Below are 20158 nucleotides of genomic sequence, written 5' to 3' on the forward strand. Positions count from 1 at the left end.
GTTTTAACTTCTCTTTTCAATGGAATGTTGTAGTTTAACCATATTTATAATTCAGCAATCCAAACTGACCAAGCATGATCAGTGATTATGTATGGACACAAACAACATAATTTACAGCTGTAGTTGGGGAGTTCTTTTCACCACAAAGTGTATCAGTAAAACACAATAAATCTAATTCATCCTGACGAAGCGTTGCAGAAGAAACTTGGAAACGTCCTCCATCTCCTGCCCTAAATGACTTGAGTTAGTCTTATAGACTAATTTAAACTGAGCCTTCATTATTTGGCCAACCATTTACATTTTCTAAGTATTAAATTTTATATTTCTTAGTTGAATGCATGATAGTTTAACAGCATCTTGCAGTTGAAGAAAAAAAGAGCACAAGAGCAGTTTAATGTGGAACATCCCTTTAGTGATTGCACTGAAACTGTAAACATACAATAATATATGATTGAGGAAAAGGCAAACATGCATGCTAGTGTTACCGATTAAATCCATGAGATATGACATAAGAATTTTGCTAATATGAAACCAGCACACCAATGTGACTTACACAATTTAACTGTTTGGAGAATGGTTCAAAATAATTTACTAGATAAATGCTTATTTTCAACACCAATGATTCCACCCTAAAACAAAATTAAATGCAAATGAATGCTGTAGTTTTCAAGTTAATCATTGAGTCTTCATTACACTCATTCAAGTATCAGTGAACTTATAAAACCAGAGATTGTTGCATCCTTGGCCAAAACAACCATTTCATGAAAAGCACATTTAGAAAATCTAGCTAAAACAACAACAATGCATCAAATTAAAAATAAAAACCATTCTTCAAGAATACTCTGAAAAACATCTGAAACTGTCACTTTCAGTCTAAAGCGGTGTGTATAGATACACGACACACACAGACACACACTATTAGTTTTCCCAGATCTTTTGGAGCTATAGAATTACGTTTGGCAGTGCAAGTCATCGAGAAAAACAAAGTTTGCAATAAGATTTTAAGGGTAAACATTGTGAACACTGACCATATTTGCAATGTCAAGTATATAAGGCCATCATAAAAATCAGTTTCTTAATTTTTTTTATAAAACTTAAAAAGAAGGGAAAGGGGACAAATTTACACTTCAAAAGAAATAGACTATATTTTGGAAGATATAACTTAGGAGCATTTAACACAATGTCCACATCCATTCAGAATAGAGAAGTGTAGCATCCTTTCCAGGGGGTTCTCCATTCGCAAACAGCCAGAGCAGAGAGGTTGATGTTGCATGCTGGTGGTTGATCCACTACATCAAGAGGTACAGGTTTCTGTGGGACCGCATGCTTTGCAATATGAGACATTTAAAACTCTCATTTTCTCCTGAAGACGTAATAATAGAGGTCAGTTGTAGACAAGATTTTTGGACAGTCTTCATTCCCATGTTTTAACTATCTCTATTGGTTCATAGCCCAATATTGGTGAGGTCACAACAACCCCATTCCCCCTCCCTATGGGCTGTTGATGATATCTCTGTAGATAGCATTCGTGGTGGTCTGGCCGAAGATGAACGCGCCAATTGTAACCATTATGACTCCATAGGCCACCATTGCATTCCAACTACAGAGAAATAATTAGGTTATCAGTTTTATCATTTAATACACAAATCTTTAGGCATTGCTGAATACTGTTTACAGGGTTAGTTCACCTAAATATGAAAATACTCTCATCATTTACTCACCCTCATGTTGTTCCAAACCCCAAACCCTATGTGTGCGTGTAGTTTATATGGATTACTTTTACAAACTTCAAACTTTTGGTGAAATGGTCCTTCATCTGAGGTACAGAAATCTCTCAGGTTTCATTAAACATATCTTCCTTTCTATTTCAAAGATGAACAAAAGTCTTATGGGTGTGGAACAACATGAGGGTAAGTCATGGCATCATTTTTGGGTGAACTAACCCTTTAATAAGTAATAAATGAGTTACCTGGCTGATCTGAAATCATGCTCTGAAAGCTTTGCCTGAATCAAACACAACCCTATAGACAAACATTGGAAGAATGAATATGATGATAATATTCTGAGATACAAGCAAAAGTACAGTCTAAGATCATTCTCATTTTCATACCTGGAAAAACAAAAATGAAGCACGCAGCCAAACCACCAATTAGTGAAATGACTCGTCCAATATCAGGAATGAAGAGAGCAAGAATTAGTGTGAGACAAAACCAGACGAGTGTCTGCGCTATCCTCCGTCTCTGTTCCTTAGCCACATCTGTCTCCACCTCCTCTCCTTTATAACGCAACCACAAACCTTCCAGCACTGCCCTAAAGCACAAACAAACACACATATCCTTTTAGACTGACTGTATGCATCCTTCATCGACACACATCTATAGACCACGAAAGCATGTTACCTTCCACAAAAGTGCAGAATTGGATACGAGGTAACAACACAGATGATGATAAAGGCTCGCGCAATGGCCACCGCAACATCATTAGATGGATACGACATCAATACATCCTGGCTCACGCTTGAGCCGAATGACAGGAAGCCACAGACGCCTATGGAAAAGAACAAGCCCAAAGCTTATTAGATCTCTTTTTCGGCCTGCTTTATCATTAGAATACTTCGGCAAATTTAAGCTCACACACCCGTGCCTGTATACACAAAGAGGCAGATGATCATGCTGATTGTAACAACTGCCCACCAAGGCCGGATTTCTGGCTTCTTCATGCTGTTGAAAACAGGAACGCTGCTGACATGACACTGGGAAAAAGAGTGTGAGGACAATGATGATTTGCTAGATTTCAAAAGTAGAATGAATTCAGACATTAAGTCACTGGCTGAGACAGATACACTATCATTCAAAGTTAGGGGTCTGTATCTTTTGAAAGAAACTAATACTTTTATACTGCAAAGATGCAATTAAATTGATCAAATGTGACGATTTAGACAAACGTTACAAGATTTCTATTTCATTTAAATACAGTTCTTTATAGGTTTCTATTCATCAAAGAATCCTGAAAAAAAAATGCATCACAGTTTCCACAAAAGTATTAAGCAGGACAACTTTTTTAAGGAAATTTCTGAAGGATCATGTGACACTGAAGACTGGAATAAAGATGCAGAAAATTCAGCTTTGCATCACAGGAATAAATTACATTAAATCATAAAATAATTAATAATATTACTGATTTTACTATATTTTGATCAAATAAATGCAGCCTTGGTTAGCAAGAGACTTCTTTTCAAAAAAATCAAATAAAAATAAAAATCTCCAACCCCAAATTTGGGAAAAGTCCCAAAAAAAAAAAATTGGAGTAAAGTCTACTTACACACCTGGAAACCAAAGCAGATTGTAGGCAAGGCATTAAACACATCGGTCCAGGATGCAGGGCTGAAAGACGAAAACATCACATTATAATAGTGATCACAATTTACTCTGTATTGTTTCTCTCAAATAACTATATCAAATGTACTTCTGACCTGACTGGGATGACTCCTGGAGAAACGTCTTTGTCAGGCCAGATGTATTTGATGATGACTATGATTGTCACATACCAGGTGCCGATAACACTCAGGGTGCTGTAGATTAATCAATACAAATATGCATGTATGATTTAACCAGCAAATACTGATGAACAGTCTTGGGGAAAGTTACATTGAAAAGTAATGCATTGAAATATTGAGTTAGTCCCTTAAAAAGTAACTAATTGCATTACTTACTTTTTAAGAAAAGAAATGCGTTACGTTACTTTTTGCGTTACTTTTTCTCACCTGGGGTGGGCTTGATTTTTATTAAAAAAAAAGTAAAAATTTGTTTTCATTTTTGGGCAAATGTAAAGACCCTTACACAACAAAACTGAAATAATAAGGCTGAAGGAAATGCAAATTCACGCGTGTACAGTAGAGGGCGGAGCTCAAACAAAACTTCCAGCCGTGCTGCCGTTCTGGATTGCAAAAGAATAGGATGCAGGAGAAGAAAGTTTAACACTTACTTCACAAATAAAAACAAAAAATCTAAAGTCATTTTTGGTTTAACTGACTCATCGAAGGTCAGCAGCAAGTACATTTGTCAATAAAGTGAGATTAAATGCACAAAGATATTTGTTTTATTTAACACATTTAATTATTGGAGGATTGCGTGGTATTCTGATTTTGCATTTCACTGATTTTATTCTTTGAGTAATTCTAAATCTTTTTTTGTGCAAGTGAGATTAGTAAATGCATGCTCACATTTAGTTTAGACCTACAATAACCATCAAGTTTACACTTAACGCCTCTGCACTTGCTCCTGATTTCTCTCAACAAGGGGACAGGAGAGCTGTCAGTCAATACATGGGAAAACTTGCGTTGCTTGTTTGAAAAAGTAACTCAGATATTTTGTGTAAACCTAAAAGTAATGTGTTACTTTACTAGTTACTTAAAAAAGTAATCTGATTACGTAACTCAAGTTACTGGTAATGCGTTACCCCCAACACTGCTTAAATAATCAAGTGGAATTGTGTTTACAGAAAAACATTTGCACTCATCACAGCTGTGATATAACACTGCAATGCATTGACAAAACTACAGTTAAACACGAAAAAAAGATGTTTCTACCTGGCATACTTCTGGAAGCCAATCTCTTTGGGTATGGACAGAGGCAGAATGATCAGCACGGAGGTCAGAGTGATGGTGAACTTACGATCTGTGTACCAGTGTGAAATAATCGCTGTTTCTGACTCGTGATTTATAGCACCAATCACTGTAGCAAGAAAGACAGAAAATCAGACAACTCTAGTCAGACTATTTTGACATATCTTTGTATATGTGAATATACTTACACTTGTCCAACTGATCTCCAATAATAATAAGGAAGGCTATGCATGTGCCAAAGGTGTAAACAGCGATGGCCAGCTCACATATGACACCGAGAACCTTCCCACACACAGCACGAATCACCTCCTGATACGTTGTTTCATTGCTCACCTAAAAAAAAAAAAAAAAGGTGTGGGGCGTAAACCAGTGGATCTCAGCCTTTGTAATTTTGAGGTACCCTATGGACCCTTTTCACAGACTGTGAAGGCGCGTTTTTACGGTCATCAGCATCGTAAATCCTGCAAAGTTATATATATATATATATATATATATATATATATATATCGAGATTTTTTTTTTTTATGTATTCAATTCAATTCACATTTATTTGTATTGCGCTTTTCAAAATACACATCGTTTCAAAGCAGCTTTACCGAAAAATGCATGAGTCCACATTACAATTTAATGGATGTACATTTATAATACTATGCTTTGTATTATATTACCTTTGCATTAAATTACAAAAAACTAGTAAATGCTGCTGTGGGAGTGTTTCTAATACAGCGGCTATGGGAGTGGCTGTAAAAATGACATCTTTCTGTCTTCTGAGCGACTGCTGTTATCAATCTCTCGCTGTTTTTTTTTTTCTTCCTCTTTTTAAAAGTTGTGAAAACACTATTGTAGAGTTTTTCTTTTGTTATTTGAGGAAATGGGAAAAAAATATATATATTTAGAGTAGTCTCTCATTCACCGCTATAAAAGTTAATCCAACGATGACGACTTCCGCTTCTGAGAAAACTGGAAATGTGAAAACGGTCAATTGTGAAGTTAATATTCAAAAGTTTTTTATAAAACTAAATAAATACACAACCGATCAAAAGTTTGGGGTTGGTAAGATTTTTTTTAAGGTTTTATTTTCATGGAATCTCGTATGCTCACCAATGCTGCATTTATTTAATCAAAAAATTTCTTATTATTATCAATGTTGAAAAGAGTTTTGTGGAAACCATGATACACTTTTTAGGATTAGAAAAGCTTAAAAGAACAGCATTTATTTGATATATAAATCTTTAGTAACATTATAAATGTCTTTACTGTTACTTTAAATCAATTTAATGCATCCTTGCAGAATAAAAGTATTAATATCTTTCAAATAAATCTGAACGGAAGTGCATTTTCTCTTGATGAGTCTGATACCGATGCTTACCTGAGAACAATAAGCCAAGATCACCAGCCCAGTGATGATGAAGACCATCATGCACTGCAAAAGAATAAGGCGAACTTTGAATTTCACAACATTAAACTTCAAAGGACTCTGTCTTTAATTGAACACTTTTTGGTTTTATTTACAACAGTCCATAAGTCTCTCTCACCATTTGAAGGGTCACTCCGGCTGTGACGCCACCAGCCATGTTGAAAGCAGCAGGAAAATTGAGAAGTCCGGCTCCCAGAGCAGCATTCACCACGATAAAAACAGCCCCTAATGTAGATGTCCCTCCCCTTCTGTTGTCTGATTGGTTAGGCAGTTGGATGGAGTCCACACTGGGACTCTGCAGAAGCCTTGCTCTTTCACCAGCATCCTCACTGTAGCCCCAATCGCCCCCTTCACTGTTAATCGCCATGTCCGCCCTCGACATGACGCTTGCTTTTCTCACACACCCTCAGATAAACTTACAGGGACACCATAGGGTAAAAGTAGAGGTAAACACACTTGTGCTGTCAGTCAGAGCCACCACCATTGAGGGAGGGAAAGGTGCAAACACACCTCCACAGAGTCCATACAGTTACAGAGAGTCGTGTTCAGTGTTCAATGTCATCTGTGAACAAAGAGGGGAACATATCACATGGTAGTTTTCACAAATTGAATAAAACGGTTTATGAGCATCATAGATCTGCACTTGCACTTTTAGGTCCGGGAGTCACAAGACATAATTGTATTGTATTGCATAATTGTATAACAGTAAAAGTCTGATATCGTATTACAATTTCAAATAACAGTTTTTTTTCTGTGATGGCCAAGCTGATTTTCAGTCTTCAGTGTCACATGATCCTTCAGAAATCATTCTAATATGCTGATTTGCTGCTCAAGAAACATTTCTTATTATCAGCTGGAAGTTGTGCTGCTAAGTTTGGTGGAAACCGTGAAATTGTTTTGATGAATAGAAACCACATTAAATGCTTTTGTTGCATTATACTTTTGACTTCTGAGCAATTTAACGTATCCCCGCTCAATAAAAGTATTAATTTCTTTCTTGTCTTTTTGAATGGTAGTGTATTTGCTTTTGACTTGTCTTCACAGATAATTTTGCTTACTTAAGAACAATACGTCAAGATCACAGTCCACATGGTAGTTTTGATGACACAGAGGTTTGCACTTTAGGACGAGTCTGGGAGTCACGGGACATAATTGTATTTCTCAGCTGATCAGTAAGCAGAAATCTCAGAAATCTCAGACACACGATGAGGAAATGAAATATGCTGTCCACTAGAGAAGGAATAAAGCACTGTCTGAACATTATCTTTAAAGCAGCTCGATTAAAAGCGGATCAATCGCATATCGATTTGGGATTATTTCATGAAATGTCTGAACTAATTTAAATGTCCGAGGAGGACAGTGGTGTTAACGTTAACGTTAGTTTATGACGGTGCCGTTTGAGATTAGCAGCAGTTAGGCTACATCACCACACACTGATCATCATGCTCAATGACAATAAGATTCAATCAAAACATTAGGCCAAGTCAAGGCAACTGACACTGTTCATACTCTAAATTACTCCTAATAGGCACGATTTCAATCGTAAGGAAAATGAACTCTACATTCACTACTCTTAAAAGGGTAAAAACACAAATCAGAAAGGCACAAAACATGCCATGACACCCGAACCACTAACGTTACTGTACGTGACTCACATAGGCAGCACTGCACTTGTTTAGCTAATAAACTGTCCAGGTATGAAGGATATGTGATAAAGCAGATATCCCACCTCAAGCGTATGTTCTTCGCTAATCCCGCACCGTGATGAAGAGCATCGGTCAGATGTTTTCCAGAGAGGAACTGAAATAAAGATGAGGCTGCTGCCTCCACTGAAATAGATTCATCGATTAGCTGCTGACACAGACATGGTCACATGACAACATAGAGATGGGCGATTTCTCGTGAAGCCTCGAAACCTTTACGAATCTTTTGTTTCGAATCAGTGATTCGGACCGTGAAGAAACTGCCGAAGTCACGTGATTTCAGTAAACGAGGCTTCTTACGTCATAACAAGTGTATGGGTTTTACATTTCTAGATGTTTTAATTAGACATTAGTATAATTAAAAGGAATAATAGTAGTTAATAGTCTCTTATTGGTCTGTTTAACTAAGCCATCCATGGAACAAACAAAACAATCACTGAAAATGTATTTAACAAAATATTATACAGACACTTGATAAATAATCTTATTAGATGATCAGTTAATTGCATTTGATAGATTTTACTTTCAATAAGGCATTTGCAATGGGTTTGTAAAAGGTGTTTTTAATCCATGTTTAGCCTGAGTTTGTGTTGTATTTACACTGCTCTGACCAGCAGGCATCACCAGTGTGTGGCGTTTCGAACGCTTCGAAACAGTGAATCATTTTGCGAAGCAATTGGTTCAATTGAATCGAAGCTTTGAAAAGCTTCGTTTCTCCCATCACTACATTCAGCTCATTATGGGTAATGTAGTCGACTCGACTTTTGGAGAATACTTTTTTTCTTTTTATAGTAAGATGTTTTATTTAAAGATAATTTTCTGACAAATGTATCTATGTATCCATGGTTTTCTTCAAAAAGTGTATGTGTTTGTATGTAAAGCCCCCATTTATAGTGTAAAGTTTTTAAATATTATCGGGATACTTTTGTACAACCAGCAACTTTAAAAACTATCCCAGTGTGAAATGTATAGGTAACATATATAATATTTTTACATTCTTATAATGCATAAAGGATTTTGTACTGGCTTGGGGAAAAATATTCTACTGTATTTATAGACTATAGAAACATACCACGTGTAACAGCCAGTTTTAATGTTTCTAACAATACAAATAATAATAAAAAAATATATTTTGAATATGCAGTTCCTTGTAGTAAAGACATTTTTATTAACGTGATCAGACTTTTGGACTACAATTTATATTGCTACAAAATTCTATTTTCCTCAGATATTACACGGGAGACTGAATATCAGGTCAAGGTCAGACACTAAGATTTATCTTAATTTTTTTTTCCATTAAGAGAATTTCTTTGACAGATCTCTGTACAAGTGTAATTCTTAAATTCAATTATGCAATTACATTTATTTTTCTTAGAAACAAAAGGTAAAATTCAACAGATTAGGGACTGAACTCAGATTTTTCTACATTTATACTGATCAGATTGATATACAGGCTTTTCTGTCAATATGTGGTTAACAATGTGTGTGCTTTGTTCTGTCCCCAACAATGAAAATCACAGAGAACAATAAATGGACACAATATTCTTTATTATTGTTGTTCATTTTACTTCACTCACACAATAAATAAAATTCATACGGAATTTTTAACAGGATGAAAAATGTTCTCAAATGTGCTCAGTTACAGAACCACAAGATAACCTGTGAGATGACTTATAGGTTACCATTAGACACCCTGATAACATGTTCAGGGTCCATGTTGACCTAGAAAAACAGCCAAATGAAGTGAAGCCGAGATCTTATTCCAAAGAGGAATAATGGGGTGGACTACAGAAACAGGACCAGTATACAAGCCTCCTGTATCAGCATCATTTTGGTCTACTTAGTGACCTGGTGAATGGCATGTGCAAGGTATCCCACATTTCCAGAGGTCACACCGGCAACGCTGATACGGCCATCTTTAGTCATGTAAACAGAGAACTCCTTTGTCAGACGTTCCACCTGAAACACAATACATAGTTTCCAACTATTAGAGCTTATACCAATATACAACTTTTAGTGAAACACGCTACATTTAGTTAATTATACTAGTTTTTGAGCGTGTAAAGGGCTGTACCTGCTCAGGTTTGAGTCCAGTGAAGCAGAACATGCCGATTTGATCAGTCACGTGTTGCCAGTTCTGAGTGGAGCCCTCATTCTTCAGATTAGTCACCAGCATTTCTCTCATTTTAATAATACGGTCTGCCATTCCCTTCACCTCCTCCAGCCTACAGGAATACATTTATGTAGTAAAAAAAAAAGAAAAAAGTATGAACCTCTATGTAGGGAGTGTGCAAGCATTTCTCACCATGTAGAACGCAGCTCTGGTGTTGTGAGGATCGTGGAAGCGATGCGTGCTCCATTCATGGGTGGGTTGGAGTAAATGGGGCGAATCAGGATCTTCAGCTGAGACTCCACCCTTTTAGCCTCCTCAGCATCTGCGCACACCACTGTAAACCCTCCAACACGCTCACCTACAATACAGTAGTAAGATTATGATTGTGTATGACCAATCTGCCAATTAGATAGTCTTTGGCAGATCCTTTAATGTACAACTATCTTAACTGCACTACTGTTCAAAAGTTTGAGGTCAGTATGTTTTTTACTTTTATTCAGCAAGGATAAAATTTTATCAAAAGTGACAGTAAAATACACTTATAATGCTTCAAAAGCTTTCTATTTCAAATAAATGCTGTTCTTTTTAGCTCTCTACTAAAAGAATCCGGAGGGGGGGGGAAAAAGTAATACCGTTTCCATAAAAATATTTTTGATCAAATAATTGCAGCCTTGGTGAGCATAAAATAATTCTTTAAAATACAAGGAATTCAAATAAAAACAATAAAACATATTACAGACCCCCAAAAAGGTAGTGCATGCGAGTTTAAAAAAAAAACTCGCTTTTTGTTCATTGGCTTATTTTTTTAGGGATATTGCATGTTGTTTTCTGGCCTAAATAGTACTTAGATTTTTTTTATTCTGCTATCACAACAGGCTGTGTGAACAGAACAACTTCTTGTGTGCATTTAAGGGACACACTGTATCTTTGACATTAATTACAATCATGTTATATTAATAATTCAGTGTCCAGTATGTGGATAGTTTTATTTAAATACATTTTGAACTTGGAAAAATCTTTAGTGTTCTAATTTTTAATATTACTTAAAATGATTAGATAAATGTATGCCTCAGCAAAGGACCAACAATTTAGATTAAAGAGGGTAGTCGGTTCTTCATAGGTCAGATGACCAAATATTACATACATATTAGATTTGTGAAAAAATTTATGAAAATGCATTTCTTGCAATTTACATGCAAACATCAAGATCCAATCTGTGCTATATATAGGTGGGGAAAAAAGCCCCTGACACACACAATATAGGCTACTCACCATAGAGACCCATGTTCTTAGCAAATGACTGAGACAAGAGGACGTTGTGGCCCTGCTCAATAAAATATCTCACAGCCCAGGCATCTCGATTAGTATCTCCACTAGCAAAGCCCTGGTAAGCCATGTCAAAGAACACCAGAAGTTTCTTCTTCTGCAGAGAGAGAAAGAGGACAACAAGACAGTGAAGCAATGTCAGACAACAGTCTGGAGTGTCTTATCAGTTCTTACAGAATAATAAAATAAAAAAAAAAACACTGTTTTTTTTTCTGTGCTTTTGAAGTCATGCCTCTGTAAAGTGAAAAAGAAGGTAGGGAGGATACAAACAAAAACACCACACGCGCGCACCTTAATGACGGCCGAGAGCTCCTTCCACTGCTCTGGTCGGGGGTCGACACCAGTGGGGTTATGAGCACAAGCGTGGAGCATGATTACACTGTGCTCTGGAATTTGCTGTAGGTAGAGAAAAATGATTAACTTTCAGTGTATCTTAGAGAGATTCATAGTTTAGTCACATAATCATGTCAGTAGGGATTTTAACCAAAATTATGTGAAAAATAGAGCCAGAAAGGACAACATTTTCTCCCTAAATATATACACTACTGTTCAAAGGTTTGGGGTCAGAAATATTTCATGTTTAAAAACAAACAACAAGTTTCTTATGCTCACCAAGTCTGCATTTATTTGATTAAATATACAGTAATTTTCGAATTTTCTATTTTTTAATTGTACATATTATAAAATGTAATTTATTCATTTGATGGCAAAACTGAACTTTTCAGCATCATTACTCCAGTCTTCAGTTTGACATGATCCTTCAGAAATCATTCTGATATGCTGATTTGGTGCAAGTAACATTTCTTATCACATTTGAAAACAGCTGTGCTGCTTAATTCATAGTTTTCACATGACGTCACACCTTTATAAGACTGCCAACCTGGAGGGCAAAACAAGGCATTCCTCCATTGCTCGCCAATCATTTTGACCAGGTTTGAGTTAAGTATTAATATCACTAGGAAGACAGTGATATTAAAAGACCAAATTCAATATACACCTCAATGATGCTGCATACTACATACAGGCAAGTGGATGAATCCAGAATATAAAAGCAACACACAGTTCCTCAATAAGTGTTTTTCCATAAAAAACATTATAAAGAATACACTTAGTGTGATGTGTTCATATTCTGGGCTTATCAATAGAGTGTATAGTGAATTTGATCCTTTAATATCACAGTTTTAGTACATCAAGGCACTTGGGGTGTTTTTCACATTAATGGTTTTAGAATGTCCAGCTGTTTTTAGTGATTGAAATATTGCAGCAGGTGCTCAACTTGTCCTTACTGAAAAGAAAAACAAAACAAAACAAAACCCCTTACTGAGCCAAAACTTTTGAAGGGTAGTGTACTAATTAAAGGCTAATAAGACTGTATGGGAAAGTGTGCTGTGTAGTACTGGCTCACCGAGATGTCATCAAGTGCTCCAGTAAAGTCAAAGCCGCAGGTAGCAGAATCATAGTACCGGTACGCTTTCAGCTGCATACCAGCGTCACGGAAAATAGGGGTGTGGTTTCCCCAGGATGGCTTCGGCAAGTATACATCCTTTGCTAAGTGGAACCGTGACTAATGGACAAAAGAAAAGAAAGAGGAGCAAGATATGATCAGCAATGCAGCGACTGGCTGGTGGCAAGACAGCAAGGTAAATTACATCATATAAAATAAAAAAAGAACATCAAACACCTGACGAAAAACTTGACAAATATCTGGACCTTTATAAGGAAACAGCCGAGCAACCAAAACGGCATAAAAGTTATAATGGATTAATGAAATGTGACCTGTTTGTTACATGATTCCCAGTTATTTCCATTATTTCTAGTGGGATATTTGTACAGGCTTTACATTTTTATTTCAATGTTGTAATTAGCAATTCATTTAATTTTACCTTTGAAGCAGATTTTTTACGTGAAAGTTTTAATTAAAGTTTGACAGCACAGCAAACAGCATTTTTTACAAAGTTATCTGCATCTCCTGCGCATCTCCCATCATAGCTGTTCAAATTAATGCACGGCATAGACTAACTGTACATCATGTGTGTAAGACTCTAAAATAAAATCATTAGGTATTTATTCCCTCACATAAATCTCCAAGTTAGTAAAACTGTCGGTGTCTATATTGTGCCAGACTACGCAACATTAAAATAATACTTTCATTTAAAATTCATAATTATTATTATTATTATATTAAATTATTACTGTTCCTGGTTCAATAAGGTACTCTTTAAAGGGTTAGTTCACCCAAAAATTTAAATGATCCCACAATTTACTCACCCTCAGCCATCCTAGGTGAATATGACTTTCTTCTTTAAGACGAATACAATCTGAGCTCTATTAAAAAAAAAATGTCCTGGCTCTTCCAAGCTTTATGAGAGTGAATAGTAACTGAGGTCATCCATCATTAAAGTAATCCACACAGCTCCAGGGGGTTAATAAGCGCAGAGGATAGAGCAAAACAAAACACCAGTCACAAACTAGAAGTGTAGAACGATAATATTTAAAGTGAAATAATGAGAATTTGTTTGAACCGTGAGAGGCGTCTACTCTCACCAGTAGATGTCATGCATCGGGTCAGAGGTCACTCTACCGCCGGAACTAGACTTGCGTACGGCCTTTACTGGAAGCCACTGATTATAGTTTATATAGTTATATGGATATTTTTCTTACAAAAGCACATCGCTTTGCTTCAGAAGGCCTTTATTAAGCCCCTGGAGCAGTGTGGATTACTTTTATGATGGATGGAGGCGCCTTTTTTTAGCATCAAAATCTCAGTTACTATTCACTCCTATTATAAAACTTGGAAGAGCCAGGATATTTTTTAATATAACTCCAAATGCTGAAAGAAGAAAGTCATATAAACCTAGAATGGCTTAAGGGTGAGTAAATTTGTTTGGGTGAGTATCACCACCGCTTAAAGGAGAACTCCGGTCAATTTTAACATTGAGCTCATTTTTTTGTACATTTGGAGTGCTGTCAGTACAGAGAAAAAACGACAAAAATCGGTGTTGCCTACAACGTGTTATCCTCTTTTTAAAATTTGCACCCTGTTGACTTCAATGGGGCAAGTTTTAAACCTGCTTTTAGCCTCTTAACATCCTTGATGTGTCATTACAAGTGCACAGGTCATGTGAGTCCACAGTAGTCGATTGTCGAGTTCACGCACGTGATCATAGGTACTAAACCTATGCGCGTGAACTTGACAATCAATTACTGTGGACTTCCGACCGAAAACAGGATGTAAATACAGGTATGTGCGCTGGCTGAATAAACATAATTTTTTATATATTTCTTTCACATCTACTGCAGTCAGATTCACCCGCGTTCACTCAGAAGGAATCACTCACATGACCTGTGCACTTGTAATGACACATCAAGGATGTTAAGAGGCTAAAAGCAGGTTTAAAACTTGCCCCATTGAAGTCAACAGGGTGCAAATTTTAAAAAGAGGATAACACGTTGTAGGCAACACAGATTTTTGTCGTTTTTTCTCTGTACTGACAGCACTCCAAATGTACAAAAAAATGAGCTCAATGTTAAAATTGACCGGAGTTCTCCTTTAAAAGGACGCAATCTAATCCTGTTTACATGAAATAAGTTGGCTCCCAAGCAGGTTTGAGCTCACGGACCGGTTATTATGACAGCAACTCTGGGATGAGCTTAGAAGAACCTAACAATCCTGGATTATATCAAATCATCAACAGTAAAATCCAGATGACGGAGTAATCCACGTACGAAGAATGGGCCCCTGGCCTTGATTGCCAATAAAATCTCCTTCTCCTTAACGTGAAGATGCAAAACTTTTTGGCTGAAGGAATGAAGAGAAGGAATGGATTACACACCAGGAAGTTTGCTCCAATCCTTAGAGAACCAGTGCCTGAGATTGTCTGGACAGTGATGCTCTAATAGGGGGAAAAACAGATGAAGTGTTTTGCTAAATAAGCATTAACATGTTAGATAATAAATTATCCAAGATGTAAATGTAAAAACAAGAATGAAAGACTCACTGGGAACTAGAGAGGCATACTCACCCTCTTGCTTTTGAGAACCTCACTGTCCGGCCCCAGTGCTAGCTCAGCACAAGCCTTACTAAAATCACCCAGACCCCCAATGGGCAGATATTCTTTATCCAGCATCTTAGAGGCAATCAGAGCCTCTGCCTAAACAAAACAAAAAAAATGCTTAATTTAAAAAGAATTACTCACTAAATGAATAAAATATTTCATCACAGTTACATAGCTAATGGTCATGAATGTAATTGAAGGAGACTGCTTAATCAGAGACAGCCTCTCAAATCACTGAGTTCAGGGTGACTTTGCAGAAATGCAGAAAACCAAATGCACATGTTAACACACACACCACCCCCTACATTTTGCCAATACTGTTGGAGCACACTGACACGAAGGCAAAAACATCTGCACCCTTGAAAACTATTGGTCAATCACTGACAAGCCACCTGAAACTTGAATAAACTATTTAACTCTGAATCAAAGATAACACCAAGTTTAAACTCTCCCCCACACGCTCAGGCATAGGTACATACAGAAAAGGGTCCATACCTTGCGGACACAGTTGAGAACATATGGCTTGCCATTGTCGTCCCTGTATGCCCCCACACCCAGGTTCATTTTCTTAGAGTTTGAGTCACGTTTGAAGGCTTCTGTCACCCCCAGGATGGGATCAGGTGGTCCCATCTGCACCTCAGTCCACCATGAGCTAAAATAAAACAGCAAAGCATGAAAAAAAAAATCTGAGAATGGAGTTTTTAACCAAAAATAACACTAACTATTCAGCCTTGCCTGTAGCGATCAAAATACATGTCGATAATATACTATTTACCCAGCTCAACTACTGTAAATCTCAAACAATACACAAACTTGTTTTAATGTTTCAAACAGACATGCAGATTTTTTAATTCGCATTTATCACAGACTTTATAGGCAATTTTTTTTAAGCCGTTTGCACTGCTTATTATTCTTCTTTATAGTTATTTTACACTTTAATCTGTTTGAAACATTTAGTTTATAATTGTTTTTGCGTATTCTTTTATTGCATTTCAATTTAGATTCAGAGATCTTTTTGTTGTTGTAAGAACAAAAAAGTTATTAAAACTATAAGGAGGATAACAATTAAGTTTTGTAACTTAATTCAATACCATGATGGTAATACCGTATACCAAGATAAAGCTTCAGCAAATATCATAATACCATCAAATCCCTAAAACGGGACAATAACCGTAACAGACACTGCAAATAATCCCCCTTCCGCCCCCCCAACCCATGATTGTGGAATCATGGGAGTTGTCATCTTCACCTCCACGGCCGATGGAAAGCAATCCAACAGGACAGAAATCATGTTCATGGATGAGCTAATGTAGTAAAGCTTTATTAAGTTACTGAGGTTATTATGCTTATGCTGCAGACGGCTGCTGCTGCTCCTTTCATTTTGTGTAAATAATTGTAAAATACACTGTATGATGAATTTTTTTTTTTTTTTTTACTGTTGCTACAAATAAAGCTCTTTATGATTATGCCATGTTAGCCACTTGACAAAATAGTGTTGTCTCTATAAAATAATAAAATAAATCAATCAATAAAATAGCTGATTTCTCTGGAATTAAACAACATTTCTGGAAACATTTGGGATAATGCAAGTAAATAAGTCAAAATATATAACATTGTTCTAGTGGTTTTTTGATATTCGAATCCAAAAATCTTACATACTGTGCCTTTAATGCTATTTACTGCATGATAGCATCAGTAAGCTCTGCTCATAGACTGTAAAAAAATAGGCTCTGCTATATCTTTTCAAGTGCATTTGAGGCCATGTACAGTCCCAAGGAGTCAAAGGTCAGTCATGGAGTCAAGTTTCAAAAACTCCTACTGCATAGCTAGTGTGTCAAAGGGGTTATTTAGTCTATGTGTGTTTTTATACAACGCTATAACTTGGAATCTGACATTACTTGGGAACTTGGTTGTTGAATTAATTCCAGACTTTAAAATATAATACAAAATTGTACAAAAGCTCAATTTATAGTGGCCAATGAGAAATGTATTAACAGTGTCAAAAAATGGCAGTAGGCCTTATTACTCTACAGCCCTTTTATGTTAACTATCAAATACGTGGACACTTAAGACACCGTTGGTGTGGCATAAGTGGCTGCATCTCTTTAAGAAAAACTTAATATCGTATTAAATAAGAGTTATTGATCTTCGTTCATCATCAGCTCTGCTTTGCCCTCCAAGTGCAAAAGGACACAGACTACCATGATTTCTTGACGGAAGAACCCGGAAGCAATATGGCCAATCAGAAAGCTAAACCTGCTTGTTCCATCCAATGAGCGCACAGGAAACCTGTACGTACGGTCTCCTGGTGAGATCAAAAATGGTTATGCACGCTATCGCGCTCATAAGAATGCGAGTCATTTATACAACTCACAAGATTAAAAAAAATTGATCCCAATCCATAAGCACAATATTAAGTGACGGACAGCTCTTACCAAAAATGTATGTAGAATAAGGAAAACAGTGTTGAATTTCTTGCCTTTTTCGAGATGAAGGTCAGAGGGATGCTGAATGATTCTTTTAGTAAACATGGTAGAGATGCGCGTTTTACATTTTTTTTGTGTTAAATCTGATCCATTAGCAGCTAGAAATTCGCTTGAAGGTGATAATACAAAGCAGTCTACAAAACAGATATCTGTCAACACCCACATGGTCTAATATCGTGAGCTGCAGTCAGTGTATCATTCTACTGCATCAACTCCATGTGAACGGATGTGACTATGTACGCGCGTGACCGTGAGCGCAAATCTGATGGCGTGAGTTGTAAGAATTAATTTAATCGTATTAAAAACCTATTATTGAATAACGGCATTATTGAAAAACCTATTTTCCATCCTGCATGTATTAAACTTCAACTTAAAGTAATTCAGTGCAATTCATTCTCAAAATGTAACATAACTGTCACAGAAGAAGATAGACAGATTATTTTTAGGTTCCTTACCTGGCTCGAATGGGTAGGGCAGCCAAAGAAGGCGTCAAACTCCCAACAGAGGATATGAGCTTGGTCGTTTTGAGGAGAGCCATTGCTGCTGCTGTCTCGGCTGAAGCACAGTGACTGGGAACGGGCACGCGGTTGTCGGCGTGCAAGAGTGCGCGCTCACGAAGGAAAGTGCCGCGTGACAGCTCCATCTAGCGGTGGATGATGAATACTGTATTCATCATCCACTGCTAGACGTCATTAGACATAATCATTAGAACCCAAGCTTAAATGGCTTTGACACATCATATTAAAAATAAGACACATAAAATGACAAAAAAAGATCCCTGTTTCCCCCTATTCCAATTCTCTGTGTTATATTGATCAGACAATGGTACCAAAATAAACTTTATTAAATTAGTATGAAATCAGTTTAAGACTAGACAAGGAATGTACAGTCAGTGTGTCATAGGTGAATATAGAGTTGGGGAAAATAGACGTAAATTGTAAACAAAAGCATCTGCTTTCATACGAGTATTCAAATGCACTTTAAATCTCATCTTTCACAGTATGGTAAACATCATTGAACATCAATGTGACAACCTGTGATAATAGCCTAAGTCATATTTGCTCAAATAATCTGATTTACTTGTGACATTTTGTTAAATGGTATTTCTAATAATACTCGCTGAGTATTCATGTGAACTGTACTTTGCTGGTTCGAATCTTACCTCACAGGTAGGTCTTTCAATGTTGCCTCAGGAGGGGAGGAATCCAAAGCACATCAACGAGTCACAGGGGTACCTGAAGGGTCAGTTCTTGGACCCCTCCTCTCCTCCATATATTCAGTGGCAGAACTAGAGTTTTATACATGGGGTGGCCAGGGGGTGGCCACTGCTACTTGTGGGGGTACACAGTACACACACACACACACACACACACACACACACAGTGGAAAAGCTTATGGAAGGAATTGGGTCACTCTGTTTGTGTCTATAAGTGTTGAACATCCAAAATATTTGCAGAAAACAAAGCTGAAGCACCAAGGAGATAAGATACCGTAGCATGTGTCTGTTATGAACTGCTGCATTTATTTACAAAAAAAAAAACTCATTTACAATTTTTTTTTTTTAATTAGATATAGCAGGCATCAAGCAGACATGTACTTGAAAATTTTTAACAATTTTATTGCCCGTCAATATAAAATCTTATCCTAGGAAGATTTAATACAACATAATTCTTTCATTATAATAATTTATAATCATTCTTTCTAATTATAATTATTTAATTGATAAAAAAAAAATTGTGTTCATTTTTTGGTGAACTATCCTTTTAATCTGGCAAAATCTTCTCAACTTAAATTCCTGAATTTGGTATGTGATTGACTGCCTGTGTCTGGTAGATGCTCTGAGCTGTTGCTGGTCCTGAAGTCTGACCACACTGACTCTGACTAGCCAGTGGTGATGCAAGGGCTGGGGTCTGTTTGCATCTGATCTGCCTGTTAGTCCAGTCATTTTAAGCCAAAATGGGGGTCAACCTTGAACAAATTGCAACAGAAGCAAACTCAACTGATTTTGTATCCGCAATATGTCCTAAGTAAGGAAAAACAAGTCCCGAAGAATCCCATTAGGGGAAAGTTTCGAAAAAGACCCAAATATAGCCTATTCATTCTTTCTCTCACATGAATAGGGTAAAAATTGTAACCTTTAGATATCACCATGAAAATTACTGAATTGATTACTTACATCAAGACAAACAAAAAATGTATTACAAGTTTTTTTTAATTGTTTGTTAACATGGACAAATGGTGCATAATCTAATTATGTATGTGTTAATTTGCATAAATACCACAACAGATCTAAACATTGGGTAAAGCCAGGTGAAAATGTCTTGTTGAATCTTGTTGACATATAACTGTAAAATACTTCATGTTAATGTCTGAATGGAACCCATTTAGGCTACCCATGAGCATTAATACATAGAGGCAGGAAGTACTTTAGAAA

General features: G+C 36.6%; 2 protein-coding genes across 2 annotated transcripts; both read right to left on the reverse strand.

The window, feature by feature from the left end:
• Positions 1 to 390: 390 nt before the first annotated feature.
• slc38a7 (solute carrier family 38 member 7) lies at positions 391 to 7997 on the reverse strand. The gene is made up of 12 exons (XM_084404672.1): positions 7771 to 7997; positions 6160 to 6603; positions 5994 to 6047; positions 4813 to 4957; positions 4589 to 4733; positions 3473 to 3571; positions 3326 to 3383; positions 2638 to 2752; positions 2400 to 2547; positions 2111 to 2310; positions 1970 to 2021; positions 391 to 1600 (listed from the first exon to the last, which is right to left on the reverse strand). Exons 2-12 carry the CDS (start codon positions 6421 to 6423, stop codon positions 1492 to 1494), a joined length of 1389 nt encoding a protein of 462 aa, XP_084260798.1. The 5' UTR covers positions 6424 to 6603; positions 7771 to 7997; the 3' UTR covers positions 391 to 1491.
• Positions 7998 to 9275: 1278 nt separating this feature from the next.
• On the reverse strand, positions 9276 to 18336 carry got2b (glutamic-oxaloacetic transaminase 2b, mitochondrial). The gene is made up of 10 exons (XM_084404110.1): positions 18180 to 18336; positions 15734 to 15890; positions 15206 to 15334; positions 15017 to 15076; positions 12589 to 12747; positions 11475 to 11579; positions 11130 to 11280; positions 10050 to 10215; positions 9819 to 9969; positions 9276 to 9703 (listed from the first exon to the last, which is right to left on the reverse strand). The coding sequence occupies exons 1-10, from the start codon at positions 18260 to 18262 to the stop codon at positions 9581 to 9583; spliced, it is 1284 nt and encodes a 427-aa protein (XP_084260236.1). The 5' UTR covers positions 18263 to 18336; the 3' UTR covers positions 9276 to 9580.
• Positions 18337 to 20158: the final 1822 nt, after the last annotated feature.

The sequence above is a fragment of the Rutilus rutilus genome, assembly GCF_951802725.1.
Source record: "Rutilus rutilus genome assembly, chromosome: 3".
Classification (NCBI taxonomy): Eukaryota; Metazoa; Chordata; class Actinopteri; order Cypriniformes; family Leuciscidae; genus Rutilus; species Rutilus rutilus.